Source organism: Aquarana catesbeiana, linkage group LG02, assembly GCF_042186555.1.
Source record: "Aquarana catesbeiana isolate 2022-GZ linkage group LG02, ASM4218655v1, whole genome shotgun sequence".
Lineage (NCBI taxonomy): Eukaryota > Metazoa > Chordata > Amphibia > Anura > Ranidae > Aquarana > Aquarana catesbeiana.
Window position 1 is genome coordinate 748,018,285 of NC_133325.1, and position 17,034 is coordinate 748,035,318.

Here is a 17,034-nt window from a genome sequence, read left to right on the forward strand (position 1 = left end):
AGACTGCAGTTCCTCTTTAAGCTTTTTAGGACCCAAATAAGAAAACTGTTACCATACTGCACATTTCTACCAAAACTTCTGAAAAGCCATACAAAAACAAATAACAATGGCCATAAAATTAAAATAATAATTCTAATACTGATAATAATAATACTGATAATAATAATAAAAAAAACACACATATAAAAATGGAATGAATGCATCTTTGCATTCATAATAAATTGTGTGTTTGGGGGGCAAGGATTGCAGAACAATGTTTCCTAAGCTGACGGTATGAAGCTAGCTAGCTACATACAGCAACTGTCCTACGTGCTGCTTCTGCTTTTAATGTCTTATCCACAATAAAGAAAAATCTGTGTTTCAAGCTTTCTGCCTTGCCATTAAAGATTTCCTTGGGATTGTTTTCATGCTGTGGGAGTTTTGTTAAAAAAATGCATTTTTTTCTTGTTAAATATAAGGCTTTCATTGCTAAGAACTTCCCCACATAGAACACATTCTATTCGCTCTTCTCCATTTCTGTAAGCTTTAGTAGAGCCTAGAAAAATGCAATCTTAGTTTTATTCTATTTTAGTAGTAGATCTTTTCAACCAGCCCCAGGTCTCTTCACATTACACTATTATTTGGGTATTTGCCATCCTTTATTAAAAGATGTACCCTGAGTGGATGAGACATTCACTCTTGCTCCTGTTTTCTTTACTCTAATTACCAAAAAATAACCATTTAAAAGCCAAATTGAATAAACTAGGAAAGATTTACTAGGTTTCAGGTTCTTGTGCTTTCCTCTCCAGTGGCCAACTCTAGTGCTGCAATTGTCTAAAATATGGCCAGGTTGAGTGCCTAAATCTAGTGTAATAAAAACACATAGTCATTATTATAAAAATTTGCTTTAAAAAATATTGAGGTTGGGTTTTCATGTGCAAAGATGTTCTAAAATACGCAATAAAATGTACTGTAAATACCTTGATAGTAAAGCCAGATTTACCTTGTGCCTGTCTTGGTTAATGCCCAAAGAGTGCAGCCATTTTTGGAGAGACCATGGGGGTCTCCGTATTCATTGTAAGGCCATATTTACTGGAGTGACCTTTTTTTGTACTGTTATTTTTCAACATCAATTTACTCATACAAATAGGATAAAGTCTTAAACACCAAGCAATTTCAAGTCTGTTTGTTCATTTAAGAGAGATTGCTGGAAGAAAGATCCTTCAAAGATAAGTGTCAGAAAAATTGTCCTTCATAATTTAATTAAACGTTCAAACAAAACGCAGCATCAGGTTGATATCTCCTCCTGTGTCAAGTATTTTTTTTAAAACAGAAAATCACAAGTCTCTTGCTTATCTGCACCCCTTTATGATTGAAAGCAGTAAAAAAAATCTTTAGCTGCCCTAAAAATATATTTCCCAAGGCTTGGGCCACTGTGGCATTCCTGTGAATCAAGGTAACATTTGACGAAGACTTACCAATAGGCGTACCAACGCCATATCCTTTTGAGTCAATGAGGCCCCCAATTTGGGTCAAGTTACAGTTTCGTTGTGTGACATATTCAATGCTGGTGGACTCCATGAGCAACGCATAATCTGTGGTGAGTACCCGCTGTATGCCTTCATCATTGTTCTTCACTAGCGCTGTCTGCTGCCGGCTGCTCATAAACGCCCACATCTTTTCATAGGTAGAAATCTTGGATTTCTGAAAAGAGTACAACCAGCTATCACAGATCTGTCTGGGTGCAAAACATCTATTACATGGAAAAATTGCTTTGTTTTTCAAAAGACAACTAATAAATAGTTTTGGAATATTCAGTTTTACTTTTTGATTTAGAGGTGTTTGAGGAAAGCTAGCCAGTCCATCTGTCTCACTATACTATAAAATCTCAGTATTAAACCTTCTATCATGACTGCTCCATATGAACTCACCAATAAAAACAAACTGGATTGTCATTCTTGCGTATCTATAGCTGCGCTCTCACCAGAAAATGTCAATGTTTTATTAAAAGAAGTCAAAGCTACACATGGAGTAAAAAGAAAGAGAAAAAATAAGAAGTAGTGGAGGATAGTGAGAAAGAAAGAAATGGAGAAAGGGAGAGGTGTCTAAGAGAGGGAAGCGAGTGTAAAAGAGAGAGAGAGGTAAAGGAAAAAAAAAAAGAAAAGCACAAGAGGATAAAATAAACATAATAGAGTGTTAAGGTGTGTTCGGGCAGGGGGGAGGTGATATACAGAAGATGGCAGGGAGTGAGATAAGACGACAAAAATCAATGGCAGGGCAAGAAAAGGGAAGCATGTAGTGGGAGCAAAAGGACGATAGTTGTATTGTGAAAGAAAAGGAAATAGAATCAGCAAAGGGATCAATATTAGGTAATGGGATATCAAGGTTTAGGTTGGGAAGGGAAAGGAAGAACACATAGGAAAGTGGAGGGAAGAGGATGGTATCTGATAGGAAATGGAGGGGAGCGGAGAAGAGAAGAGAGGAATTAAGAAGAGTAGAAGAATAGAAGATAGGGGAAAGAGTAAGAGTATGGGGGGTCGGCAGAGGTGAGGGAAGAGGAGGGGAAAATAGGCAAGAGGAAAGGAAAAGGGATGAAAGGAAAGGCCTACTGTACATAGACTAAAACACGTTCCCTTTCGTGCTCGCAAGAATTGGGCACTGGCTAATGAATATGCCCATGCGCGTACTTGCGTGCACATACGAGCTGTCGCGCATTCTCATGCAGGCTGACATTGCGTGTACCTGTGATGGATGATGGCGCCAAATGGGCTATTTAAACTCAGCCAGTGCTCAGGATCAGTGCTGCTTTGTCTTCAGCCTCCTGTGTAACATGTAAACCCTGTGAATCTGTATCCTGTTTCCAGTTGCCGGCCTGTCTTGACCATTCTCTGAACTCCACCTGCATCGACCTTGGCTTGTCCCCTGACCTCCACTTCTGTCTGCTCCTTACTGATCGGTTCAAGACCTGGCTTGTTTCCTGACCACGCTCCTGCCTGTGCCCTGTAGCTAATCCATCCTGTCTGTGTATGACCTGGCTTGCCTGACTCTGCTACTCTGCCTGCTGTCACCAGTACCAGCTGCCGCCTGCTTGCTGGAGCCATCTGATGACTTCTCCTGCCCAGCAAGGAACCTGTCCTGCTGTTAGCAAGACATACTCGTGCCACTCTGTACTCCTGCGCCTCCTGTTGACACAATCAGGGGTCCAGAGTCAAAGGTGTAAGAGAGGCCTTCCCCATTATATCAGGCTCCCAGGTACGTGGTAGGGGAGTAGGGGAGGGCAAAGATGAGGAAAGTAGAGGGAGGGAAACAAAGGGGAGAGGAGTAATTAGAGGAGAAGAGGGTTGGGGAAAGATAAGCAGGGAGGGGGGAATTGAGAAAAGAGGATAGGTAAAGGAGAAGAGGGTGGACAAGAGGATACAATAGGACAATATGGTAGAAGACAGGAGAAAGAGGAGAGGGGAGAAGGGTATAGGCAGGTGCAGACTGTACTCTATTCTTTAGGTGGCGCTAGGCTCTAATGGTGGTGCAGAAGGGGAAGGAAGGGGTGAGGAACTTTATTCCTCAATGACCTCCTGCTGTCGTCAGGGGTGCAGTCTTCGATTGGAAGCCGGTGCCCTGACTGACCCTATGGCCATCTTCGGTCAGGGCCTTTTTAAGACACTGGCTCTCGAGTTTGGCGAGAATTTTTACGATCGTTGAGTGTAGGAACAGGTTCCCTGTCTGTTCAGGAAAGTGCTTAGAGCTAGGGAGAAGTTCTAGAGGAGTAGGGACAGCTTAGGGACTATGCCTATCTTGTGCTTGGAGTAACCTCCCAATTGGATGGCCAGGCTGCATTCCCGCTCCTTGTTGCAGAAGCTGTCGGCATTCTCCATAGTGAAAGCTATTCATATTCTCTGCAGATTCTGTAAGTGGCTTCGGATGGCTGTGGCTTGGTTGTACCTTGTTGGGACTTCCTTTAAATACACTGTTGTCATTTACTTTGGCCCCTGTGTTATCTCTGTTCACAGACATACCAGGCTGCAGCCTGCTCACAAATGGAGGGACGAAGAGAGAGTGGGAGGAGGGGAGGAGAGAAGAGTAAACTGGAGGCAAAAGGAGAAGGAAAAGGAGTCCAACAGAGTAGAGAGTAGGCTAAGGGGAATAAAGAAGAAAAAAAAGAAGGGGAGATAAAAAAAGAAGGGGGAGGAGGGTAAAGAAGGGGAGATGAGAGAAAGAGGGGGAGAAAGGAATTGAGAAGATAGTAGGGAGAAGAAAAGAAGGGGAGCAGGGGAAAGAAGAGAGGAGGGAAAAGGAGAGTAGTGGACGAGAAAACAAAACAGCAGAGGCAAAAAGTGAAGGACAGCAATGGAAGTAGGGGAAAGTACAGGAGGGGAGGAGAGAAGAGGGGAAAAGAGAGGAGAGCAGAGGCAAGGCGAGAAGAAAATAAAGGAGGGGAAGAAAAATGAGAGGGGAGAGGGGAGAAAGAGGACAGAAGTATGACAAAGAAAGAATGGGTGAGAGTGAAAGATAAAAGAGAGAGTGGGGATGAGGGATAATCAGAGATGAGACAGTGTGGAGGAATAAGGAGAAGAGATGGGATGGCAAGTAGTGAAAAAAAGAAAGAGAGACTAATAAAGAAAGAAAGTGGAACATGTAGCAGGTAAAATTGTAGACAGATTAGAAGAGAAAGGGAAGCAGGGGGCGCTCTTTTATCTTCAATTTGTTCCAATTAATAGGTTGAAAGATGGTAAAAAAACAGCACCAATACATGTACAGCCAGCATAGTCCCTCAGCCTCCATCCATTATGTCTTAGCACTGGAGGTGGGTAGACCATATTTTTCTCTTTGACTGTTTTGATCCTTTAAATGATCGGTATAGTAACCCTAAATATAATCTTGCATTTTATGCTGCTGGGATGAAGCTTAGTTGTGTTTGAAAAGTTATTTTTCAGATCAACATCCATGTCTTTCCTAAATGCTAAGGACTTTTTTACTGGGTACTCTGCTCCTTATAATGGTAGCTAGCAAAGTAAAGAAGGCAATTCCTAATATTAGACAAATCAAGCATACCATTGTTTAAGCTTCCAGGTGCGAAGGGGACTTGGAGCTTGCTATGTGCACGTGTGCTTTCATTTTCATCCTGACATCCCTTAATTATATGGCTGAGGATGCTATAGTTAAACAAAATTTAAAGCAAACTGGAATAGTCATTCGAGTTCAATGGTTTCCTGAAAACCAGATTTGCAGAACAATGACATTTTTTTTAACCTGGATATGTGTTGATGTAGTTTAATACAGGTGTATGTATGATTTAAGCAGAAATGATGAAAATGTGCCTTTTTTGCTTACAGTGAAAATTACAAATAAACCTAAAATGTCCTTGAAAAGTGGGAGAAAATGGTACTGGCCATTATTCATCAACACAATGTAAAAATTCTTAGAGCAATGTTTTATATCAGCACTGTATAAATACAATGAACATCTCAGCTATATTATTTTGAGCTTTTTCATCTATGTCTCATAAATTTCCTCATTATGCATCTACTTTTTTTTATTTGGTTTGCAGATGCACAATGCACAGCTGACAGCTGCTACTTTAATGATGAATTCAGGACTTACTGCACTGTGTAAGAAAAGAGGATCAGAAAACCTGACTTAGGAAGGTTATTTTAGAAGGAGCGACATTCACAGCTTCTAAAGCAGAAAGCACCAGCAGACATCCCCACTTAAGGCTTGTCAGGGAGCGGAGTAGATGGGCAGATTGGAAAACCTTGCTGCATGATGTTTTCCCACCACCGACAACCTCTAAGGTCTATAGTGGCCTTTATGAATAAAAAGACATTTTCAGGGCATTTCTTCTGTAAGATGTATTATTATTTATAATAGCAGTAACGTTATGCAGCACTTCATAGCATACATAGATCCATTCACATTAATCCCTGTCCCTGAAGGAGGCAACAATCTAATATCCCTGCTGGCTTAGTGTACAGGCTCTAGAAATGCCAGGACCCCACCAGAGTCTATGAAGGTCAGGTGGAATTTACTACATAACAATTCCTGGGGTACAGTCAATGAGATTGGCAGGCTGGCAACAGCTGATAGTTGGAAAGCAAAGTACCAAGTGGTGCCGCTGAAATGCGGGCAGGTCAGGACTGAGGTCAGCGAAGTTTGCAGAAGCGCATTTTCAAGGCATCAGCAATGGGGGATGTCAACAGACAAGCGCAGTTAAGGAATCAGGGATGAGGACAGTCAGCAGTTAGTAGACAAACATAGTCAAGGAATCAGGATCAAGGCTGATGCCAGGCAAGCACAGTTAAGAAATTGGGAATGAGGATGGTCAGCAGTTAGTAAACAAGCATAGTCAAGGAATCAGGGATGAGGACAGTCAGCAGTTAGCAGGAAAGCATAGTAAAGGAATTATGGATGATGGCAACAAACAAACAAGCATAGTCATGGAACCAAGGATGAAGGCAGTCAGCAGACAAACATAGACAAAACGTTAAGGATAAGGGTTAGGGCAGTCCACAGACAAACATAACTTGAGAATAAAATCAGGGATGAGGGCCAGGGCAGTCAGCAGAAGAGCATAGTCAGAAAATTATTATAAAGGTCAGGACAGGTGGCACATAAGAACCAAAATCCCAAGTTTTTCACAGGTAACCAATCAGAAGCACAGCTTATCAGACAAGCCAAATACAAGCCAGGAGTAAACAATTTGAGGCAGATATCATAACCTAACTATAAGCAGAATTACAGATCAGGAGGGCCACAGTGATAGCTTCTCCAAATGAGAGTACAGACACCTTCACTTCACATTATAAAAGGGTAGATCCCATAAACTTTATTAATCTCTTTAAGAGTTGAACTCCAGGCAAACAGATAAATACATAGATTAAAGTGGAACTTCAGTCATTTTTCCATCTTTCCATCTATTCCATCCATCTAATTCAGAAACTTACTCAAAGGCGTTTAAAAATACATTACATTTTTTTTAATTGTTACTCCACAAAGGTTGCGGTTGAGCAAAGGATGTGATTCAATTGAAAATGAGGGATGGTCTTAGTGAGAGGCAGCTATATATCGAAGCAGACTATATGCATTCATTTGTTAACCTACTGCAGGACCTCAAGTTTGACTTAGTACAGCTAATGTTAAATAAAGGCTCTGGTTTCAGCAAACTGAGGGCTTTCACATAGAAAAAGGAATGGGCAGAGGGCAATACATCACTGAAAGCTCCATTGCCTTGAGTTGAGTGCAAAAAGAATCAAAGTTGGTTTTGTTGTGAAGGAAGCCAGGAAAGATACCCATCTTCTATGTAGTATCTGCCATGTTACTACATAGAAGTAGGGAGGAATAAAATTAGAAGGTCCTAACCGGGAAGCCCCTCTAGCCTGGAGGTTCTTAATCTTTTTAATCTGAGGACCCAAATAAGAAAACACTTACGATACTGTAATTTTTTACCAAAATGTCAGAAAAGCCATACAAAAACAAATAGCAATGGCCATATAATTAAAATAATAATACTGATGATATTAATTATAACAATAGAAAAATTGCACATACATAAAAAGTAATGAATGCAGCCCTGCATTCATAATACATTTTGTGTGTGTGTTGGGGGGGGGGGAGGGGGGAGGCTGGGGTGCAAGGACTGCATAACAATGTTTCCTAAACTGGATATATGAAGCTAGTTATCTACCTACAGTGACTGACCGACATGCTGCTTCTGCTTTAAGTGACTTATGCCCTGTACACACGGTCGGAATTTCCAACAGAGATAGTCTGACGGGAGCTTTTCATCGTATTTTCTGACCGTGTGTATGCCCCATCGGACTACGTCGAAAACTCAGATGGACTTAGATAGAGAAAATGTTCTATATTTTTCCGACTGAACAAATTCCTATCGGGAAAACCGCTCGTCTATATGCTGTTCCGACATACCAAAAATTATGCATGCTCTGAAGCAAGTATGAGATGTTGTACGCGTTGTCCCGTCGTACGTGTTGTACGTCACCGCGTTCTTGATGGTCGGAATTTGGTGTGAGCTTGTGTATGCAAAACAGCTTGAGCAGAATTCCGTCGGAAAAACCTTCAGAGTTTATTCCGACGGCAAAACCGGTCGTGTGTACAGGGCAAAACCCTTCCACAATAAAGAAAGACTGTTTTTCAAGCTTTCTGCCTTGTCATTAGATTTCCTTGGGTTTGTTTTCTTGCTGTGGGTGTGTTTTTGAATGAATACATGACTACATTGCTTAATTTTTCTTAATTTGCCTAGAGTTCAGCTTTAAACACAGAATAATAGAGGTATTCCTTTTTTGTAGATCACAATTTTAAAAAGAAAATGAAAGAAGTTCAATGACCACCTTACCTTAAAGAAGGTCATGGTTGAGCCATCTCGGACAGCCCCATATTCTATTTTTGTTTGTTTGGCCAAGTCATCTGCTGAATCGATTGGAGATTCCATCCTTTCCACTGTCAGGAAGGCAGCCAGGTTTGCCGTGTAAGAAGAGATGATGATCAGGGTGAAAAACCACCATATACCTCCCACTATCCTGGTAGAAAGGGCTTTGGGCATTAGCTCTGATCCTGTTGCAAGACACAGCAGTGTTATAATTCAAATTGACAGAGGAAGTACTATGGCTGTTTATTAGGATGTAGGCATTAAGATATTAAAAAAAAAAAAAGTGGGGCTAATTTCTTGAAGATCACCATAAAATATAGGTGGTGATTTGACTGAGCTGTGTTTTATAATGTATTATTTAAGTAAAGGAAAGTTTACGTTTTAACGAAGGCCAGTACCTCCTACAATGGATGTTTTAGTTACAGCTGGACACTAAAGGGTTTGGTCACCTGCTCTTTCTTGTCCTCACAGATTTCCTTCCCAGTTCCTTATGTGCCCCCTCTTTATGCTCCCCCCTTTCTTTCAGAGTGTCCCCTTCTTTCAGAGAGTCTAATGTGGGAAAATGCTACCATCTCTTGGTCTTTGCAATGGCACATTATAGGGGAATAAGCTTGAGATTCAGTATCTTGCCAATGGAATCCAAGAAAATTGGAGAACGACTGAAGCTGCTTCCCATGACAACTAAATTCTTTTCTTTGAGATAAAATGTAATTGGTTGCTTGCAGCTGCTCCACTTTTGCTTCAGACTTCTTTGTTTCTGTAAATCAACCCCCTGTGAGCTAAAAGAAACTAACATGTCATTTACCTATAACCGGCAACCATTAAAAAAAAACAATATATTAATTTCAGGTAATTTTGGCCTTCTGTAGCTATAGGGATGTTCTCTTGCCTTGTGTATGTTTTGAATAAACCTTAGGCCTAAACTACATGGATAGTTTTTTATGTTTTTCAAAGCCGCGTGACTAAATATTACCATAGAAATGATTATAGACTGACGGAATCACTAGACTGACGGAGCCCACACACAGTTGTCTATCAACCACTAAATGAACATGGAATTAATTGGGGCAATCAGTAGACAGTCATGGGTGATTTTTCAAGTCGTCTGGCTCAAAGAACCGAAAACATCTCATATAGTTTCGTCCTAAAGTCATCTATCGTACATTTTTCATGTTGTGGCATGAACTGAAGCTTTGCTGTTTTCAGGGATAGCAAATGTCTGTCTGCCATTGTTTTAGGACTTCAAGTTATTTTCAACAGAACCTTACCAACGTGCACAAGTTTCAACCCAATGGTTTGATCATGTGAATGATCCATGTGTTTCATTATCTATGAAAAATCTTGGCATGTCTGGGCAATATTCCAATAGTTTTTTTTCAAATTGAAGAGCAAACGTCAGGTCAGTAAGATGTAGTTTGTTTTGAATATAGTTGCAGCTTGTGTGGTATAATTCATTTTTTTTAAGTGTTTAGAAGAAAATAAATAAAACTGAAAAAATACTGTGAATTAAATTGTAAACTTAATTTGGGATGAAATGAACAAAAACAGCATGTGATGACACTGAAACAAAATACTGGAAAATGTGATGGAAAATTCCAATCTAATGTGGAAAAAAAAAAAAGAAGCAAAATTAATCAGTGTGTGGCCGGCATAATAATCTCAGTACCACAAAAAATAATAGTGGAGCAATCCATGTTGTGCTCTTAGAATCTAGAGACGTGAGCCTAACAGAGCAAGTCCATTTCTTTTCATGGATCTAACAGTGAGATAATTAGTGTTGTCTCCTAAAATACAGGTCAGTTTGTTCTAGTTCTAAGATTTCACTATTGGGTTGATTTGCTAAAACTGTAGGGTGCAATCTCTGGTGCAGCTCTGCATAGAAACCAATCAGCTTCAAGAATTTATTGCCAAAGTTTAACTGAACAAACTGAAATTAGAAGCTGATTGGCTACCATGCACAGCTGCACCATATTCGGCATGCACCAGTCTTAGTAAATCTCCACCTGTATGATTTCATTGTAGGAGCTGTGCAAAGGCACAAACAGGATCCTGGCACAGGAGGTAAATATGCGCAGCTAATGCCGTGTATACACGGGCAGACTTGTCGACCCAACTGGTCCGACGGAACAAATCCGTCAGACAATCCGATCGTGTGTGGGCTTCATCGGACCTCCAGCGGACTTTTTCTGTCGAAAATCAGACGGACTTTAGATTTAGAACATGTTTCAAAATCTGTTCTTCTGTATGCTAGTCCGATGGACAAAAAAGGACGCTAGGGCAGCTATTGGATACTGGCTATGACCTTCTTTATTCTAGTCCGGTCGTACGTCATCATGTTCAAACGACCAGACTTTCGAACGGACTTTCGAACGGACTTTAGTCCGTTCGTGTGTGCGCAAGTCCGGCTGTTCGCAAGTCCGTCGCAACTCCATCGAAAGACCGTCGGAAAGACCGTGGGTTGTTTGATGCTGAAAAGTCCACCCATGTGTACACGGCATAAGAGTAAATTTAGTTCTCTGGAAGGGGTTTATTTAAGTCTAGAGTAATATTTGGGTTGAGAATTTATGCAGAGGTTTCTATTACTGCGTCCCTGAAGCAGGGAATCATTCTTTACACCCTCAGTGCCGGGAGCCAAACTTGAGCAGCCTCAAGGCACATGGACTAATGTATCGCCGTAAAGGACATCTGTGCCAAGGCTCCATTAGTGGGTCAAAGCAGAACACCACTGATCTAAAGCATATAAGTACTTATTTAATAAAAGCTGGGAATTCTGGTACCCCAGCACAAGGTACCTTACTGTTTGTTTATACCTCTTGCAATTAGAAGGCTAGCCATTACACTTTGGCTAACAATAGTTAAAGTCTCAAATCCTGCCTTTCTTGATAAATTAAGATATGCTTAGAACATTAGGTTTTTAGCTTTATTTAGTTGCACATTTGAGAGATTTTAGACACCATGATTTTACGATGTGTAGATGTGTTCTTTACCTCTGCATTGTAGGATATTTTTTATTCCTTTTTCCATCAGTATAAAAACGTGCTTTTAGTTGTGCCCTTTGGTACTGCTTCATTTTAACTTGTGCTCTTTGCTGACATCAGCGCTGCAGCTATGATTGGCACCAGCGTGTCGTGTCTTTGCCTTTGTGTACGGTTTGCCCTTTCACAAAACACAGCCTGTGATGACCCCGCGGCCCCAACACAAGCTGTGTTTAAAACTTATATAGCCAGCCAGTGCTGGTGTTGGCGGGGTTCAGAAGGACATCAGAAGCTGTACCAAAAGACATAGCTGAAAGCTCATTTTTTTATGCTGATGAAAAAAATAGGAAAGAAAAAACAAATCCTTCATGGTAGAGGTAACAAACTTATAACACATCTACATCTGTAAAATCATGGTTTCAGCGAAATGGTAGCTGTCTGCACACAGACATCGACTCCTGATTGCACGGAAGTGAATAAAATGAGTAAAAGATGGCTTCAAGTATTGTTCTTCACCTGTAGGGAACTCTTCAGATGCGTTTTGCCCTTTTCGGGACTTAACTATAGAAGCAAAAATCATGTAAAATAAGTCAGGTAAAAAAATGGTGCCTGGAGTTTACCTTTAAAGGGAAATCTCTCAAGCATGTCCAAAAAGATAAATCAACTATCAAATGTTTTAAGCCTTTTTAACTCAAAAATGAGAAAAGAGTGTCAGGATTTGGAATTTATGGTATTATTAGCCATTATTAGCCAAAGTGTAGCAGTAATAACTATGGGGTTTGTGCTGGGATACCAGCATTCTCAAAGCATCATTGGCCTATTTAGACCGTGTTGTAGGCCTTCATTGATATACAGTGCCTTGAAAAAGTATTCATACCCTTTGAAATTTTCCACATTTTGTCATGTTATCACCAAAAATGTAAATGTATTTTATTGGGATTTTATGTGATAGACCAACACAAAGTGGCACATAATTATGAAGTGGACGGAAAATGATAAATGGTTTTCAAACTTTTTTACAAATAAATATCTGAAAAGTGTGGCGTGCATTTCTATACAGCCTCCTTTACTCTGATACCCCTGACTTAAATCTAGTGGAACCAAATACAGCTATTCTGTGAAGCCCTCTGAGGTTTGTTAGAGAATCTTAGCGAACAAACAGCATCATGAAGGCCAAGGAACACAGGTCAGGGATAAACTTGTGGAGAAGTTGAAAGCAGACTTAGGTTATAAAAAAATATCCCAAGCTTTGAACATCTCCCGGAGCACCGTTTAATCCATCATCCGGAAATAGAAAGTATGGCACAACTGCAAATCTACCAAGACATGGCCGTTCACCTAAACTGACAGGTCGAGCAAGGACAGCATTAATCAGAGAAGCAGCCAAGAGGCCCATGGAAACTCTGGAGGAGCTGCAGAGATCCACAGCTCAGGTGGGAGAATCTGTCCACAGGACAACTATTAGTCGTGCTCTCCACAAATCTGGCCTTTATGGAAGAGTGGCAAGAAGAAAGCCATTGTTGAAAGAAAGTTGTAAAAAGTCTCGTTTGCAGTTTGAGAGAAGCCATGTGGGGGACAAAGCAAATATGTGGAAGAAGGTGCTCTGGTCAGATGAGACCAGAATTGAACTTCTTGGCCTAAAAGCAAAACGCTATGTGTGGCGGAAAACCTACACTGCACATCACCCTGAACACACCATCTCTACCGTGAAACATGGTGGTGGCAGCATCAAGTTGTGGGGATGCTTTTCTTCAGCAGGGACAGGGAAGCTGGTCAGATTTGATGGGAAGATGGATGGAGCCAAATACAGGGAAATCGTAGAAGAAAACCTGTTGGGGTGTGCAAAAGACATTAAACTGGGGAGAAGGTTCACCTTCCAGCAAGACAACGACCCCACACATACGGCCAGAGCTATAATGGAATGGTTTAGAATAGATCAAAGCATATTCATGTGTTAGAATGGCCCAGTCAAAGTCTAGACCTAAATTCCTATTGAGAATCGATGGCAAGACTTGAAAATTGCTGTTCACAGACGCTCTCCATCCAATCTGACAGAGCTTGAGCTATTTTGCAAAGAAGAATGGGCAAAAATGTCACTCTCTAGATGTGCAAAGCTGGTAGAGACATCCCCAAAAAGACTTGCAGCTGTAATTGCAGTGAAAGGTGGTTCTACACAGTATTGACTCAGGGGGGGCTGAATACAAACGCACCCCACACTTTTCACATATTTATTTGTAAAAAACTTTTTTTTTTCACAGGAAAATTTGTAAAAAACTTTGGAAAAAACATTTATCATTTTCCTTTCACTTCACAATTATGTGCCATTTTGTGTTGGTCTATCACATAAAATCCCAATAAAATACATTTACGTTTTTGGGTGTAACATGAGAAAATGTGTAAAATTTCAAGGGGTATGAATACTTTTTCAAGGAACTGTAGAAAGTCTTCCTTCCTTCAAACATATAGAACTTACAGATGTCTGTCTACATGCATACGGAGCACAAAGGCGCCCTGAGAACCTTAATCTTTCATAAATAGGCCTCATGCCAATATTACACTGAAGGGAGGGCTGAACTTCTTAACTATTTTTCAAAAGTTCCCCAAGTTACAGTAGTTATTAGCCATTAGAGCACACATCTTGCTTAAATATGCTTCAACTGAAAATAAACATTTTTTAGCACACATTGTTGGCATTTTATCCTGATTTCCTGGTGAAGCACTTTGTTAGAATGATTTGTTCTACCCTCTTAGGCATAATCGAGCTCTTGCTGGTATCCCAGCTACGACACTGAACATGTTTACACTCGATTCCAGCTGCACTTTTCAATTATCTGCCACGTTCCCTGATGTGATATATGCTCAGATTGTCTCACTGCCTCATTAACTGCCAACAAATTTGATTTGTTGGTCCCTCCTTATCTGGAACAGACAAGTACATAAGAGGTACTTACACTACATCTTACAGGGCCCACTGGGTTCTTCTTCTTTTTCTCCAAATTGAAAATTGACCCCTTCCTGACGTTAGGTCAGCCTGAAGTTTTGTGAGTAAACTAGATTTTTTTAAGAGTGCAACAAAGGGATTTATATTGATAAGCACTCCAGGGACAGACAATTGGTGAAAAATATTTAGTAAGTATAAAAACGTAAAATTTGTCTTCAACATAATATATACTGTAAATATATTATAAAATGACATATAAATTAAGATACTAGCATAAAAACGTTGAGGCATTTTTATTGTGGCATCAAAATTAGACATGTGCACACTGAAATATTTCGTTTCGGAATTTCGTTTTCGTCCGAAAAATAAATTTATTTAGTTACTCCCGAAATTCGTTTTTATTTATTTCATTTTTCGTTAAAAATTGCATTCGTCCGAAAATCCAAATTAAGGTCAGATCTGTCATTGAAGGCTTATGGTGTCTGTCGAATGTTCAAAGAAGATTCGACGGAGCAGCTAAACTGTATGACGCCGTATAGTTTACCTGCTCCGTCTAATCTTCTTAGAACTTTCAACAGACACCATAAGCCAAAGTACGTGTGTACTTAGTTCTAGCTATTTTACTGCTCCTCCTCTTTGGTTACAATCAGCCAATAACATTCATCATTATCATTATTTTTATTTATCTTTTCTCCCCTACGTCGAATCTTTTCTCCCCTACGTCGAATCTTTTCTCAAATACGTCAAATCTTTTCTCTCTATGTCGAATCTTTTCTCTCTATGTAGAATAATCTTGGACTAATAGAGTTAAGGTTAGGCACATTCGACCACAGATTTGATGGACACTGATTGTTATTGTCATCATCATGTCGAATCTCCTATCTATATGGAACTGTTGTAGCAACGAAAACGAAAATAAAGCATTTGTTTATGTCGGATCTTTCATTTTTCGGATTCTGCACTTTCGTTATCGTTTGTTAAAACGATAACGAAAATACCTGAAATTCGGACGAAAATGCATTCGGACGAAAACGAATGCACATGTCTAATAGACATGAGATGGTGGTCAAAAGATCTGACCACTAAAAAAATCTTTCCCTAAAACTGCATGGTGGTTCCAGATTCCAGGTTCCAAAAAAGTTTATACACCTAGTAAACACCCTAGCTTAAAGTGGAACTTCATCCTAAATGGGAAGTTTTGTTTAAATAATCCTCCCTCCTCCTCTAACATTATTGACAGTCCCTTTTTCTAGCAGGTACTAGCACCCCACTTCTGCTGGAATCTCCTAGGCGATTCCATCAGAAGATTATTTTTTCATTTGGGATAGAAAAAGTGGGGGTTATAACCCCTGTCAGTTTTTTTTCCTGCCATCTTGGTCTGATTGCGGAGATTTACCTTCACTTCCTGTCCTGTAGTCAAAAGAAGATGCAAATTAAGGAAATTCCTTGGGCCCCCAGAAATCACCAGAACTAGTGTCTCCACTGGAAGCCTTTCTCATTATCGCTTTTCTATGGACAACTCCAACATTTGAGAAATTACTTTCACTTTCAAAAATAATGGCAAACAGGACAAATAGGGAGGGTGGATCTCCCTAACAGGGGCACAGACAGCAAAAAAAACCTGGTTCTAGGCCTGGTTTAGGTGTTCTAAACCATCTCCAAACACAAAAATGTTTTGCCTTTAGTTATATTTTAAGTTTTTATTTTTTTTTTTAGCTACATTTTCAGATTTCTTTAAGTGCCCTGGTTGACCATTAGTGATGAGTTGTAGACATTGTATAGCGATTTTGTTTATTTACGAATAATTCCACCTCTAGACTTAGTATTTGCTAATGAAATGCTTTATACATGTAATTTGGCAGCGTGGCAAAGTTATCTCTAAGTGCAATATGTAAAACTTCACATGGACCTTTATAAGAGGTAAGACAGGAGCACCAAGGAAGGATTATTATATCAACACATGAGATGTCCTACAATCTTCAATAACATCAATCTGGGAAAGATGTAAATTTTTTAAGTGCCCAACATATATTTTATTTATTGTTTCGGGATTAGCCCACTTTAAAAATTAGCCACACTAAAGATCCCTGCAGCAATTAAAATGCTAAGCAAAGCCCATTAGAACTAATGAATGTTGACATAAGCTAAGAGGTAGCAGCTGAGCTAATTCATCCATTTGATATAATTTACACGTTATATATTTATAATGAACTGATTTCATGTTTATTAAATTTGTGTTTACATAAGACATATTTTTTCCTTATTTATACATTTTTCACTGTAAATATCTATGCAACAAGAAACAATAAAACTACTTCTTTAGTAGAGTGAGTGTTAGAACTTCTGGGAGGTTTTAATTGCAGTCTATGCCTCCACTGGGTAAATCAAAGAGCTATATCCATTGCCAACCAAAGCAATATTAACCTTTGTGCAGGGCGCTGAGAAAAATGGTGGATGGTGCCACAAAAAACAGAAAATGAATTTGTTGCCAGGAATCCTCAATCATCTACAATCAAATTGACTAATTGATATGTCGTACAAAGAGTGCAACGTTTCGGAACTACCACTTCCCTTCGTCTGGTAAAGTGAAATGGCTATGATGGGTTACATAAAATACAGGATTTGATCAGACGAGATCTCATGTGCACCACATCCCAATCAATATAAGACAGGATACAAAAAAATGCTCTATGAAAGAGATGGCATTTTTTTATTTGCCAAATAACTTGAGTCACGACATATAATAAAAATCAATCAAC

At 39.7% G+C, this 17,034-nt stretch overlaps 1 protein-coding gene across 6 annotated transcripts in view; it reads right to left on the reverse strand.

Moving 5' to 3' along the window:
- GRIK1 (glutamate ionotropic receptor kainate type subunit 1) overlaps nucleotides 1-17,034 on the reverse strand; it is a 652,481-nt gene that overhangs the window by 62,315 nt on the left and 573,132 nt on the right. For 4 of the 6 annotated variants that reach the window (XM_073617099.1, XM_073617101.1, XM_073617102.1 and 1 more), the window contains 2 exons: nucleotides 8,327-8,544; nucleotides 1,458-1,683 (listed from right to left, as the gene is read on the reverse strand). In XM_073617099.1, coding sequence (XP_073473200.1) covers nucleotides 1,458-1,683; nucleotides 8,327-8,544 — 444 coding nt within the window. Of the gene's footprint in view, nucleotides 1-1,457; nucleotides 1,684-8,326; nucleotides 8,545-17,034 lie in introns of those variants that run through there. The other 2 variants (XR_012241793.1, XM_073617103.1) reach the window with 2 other exon arrangements.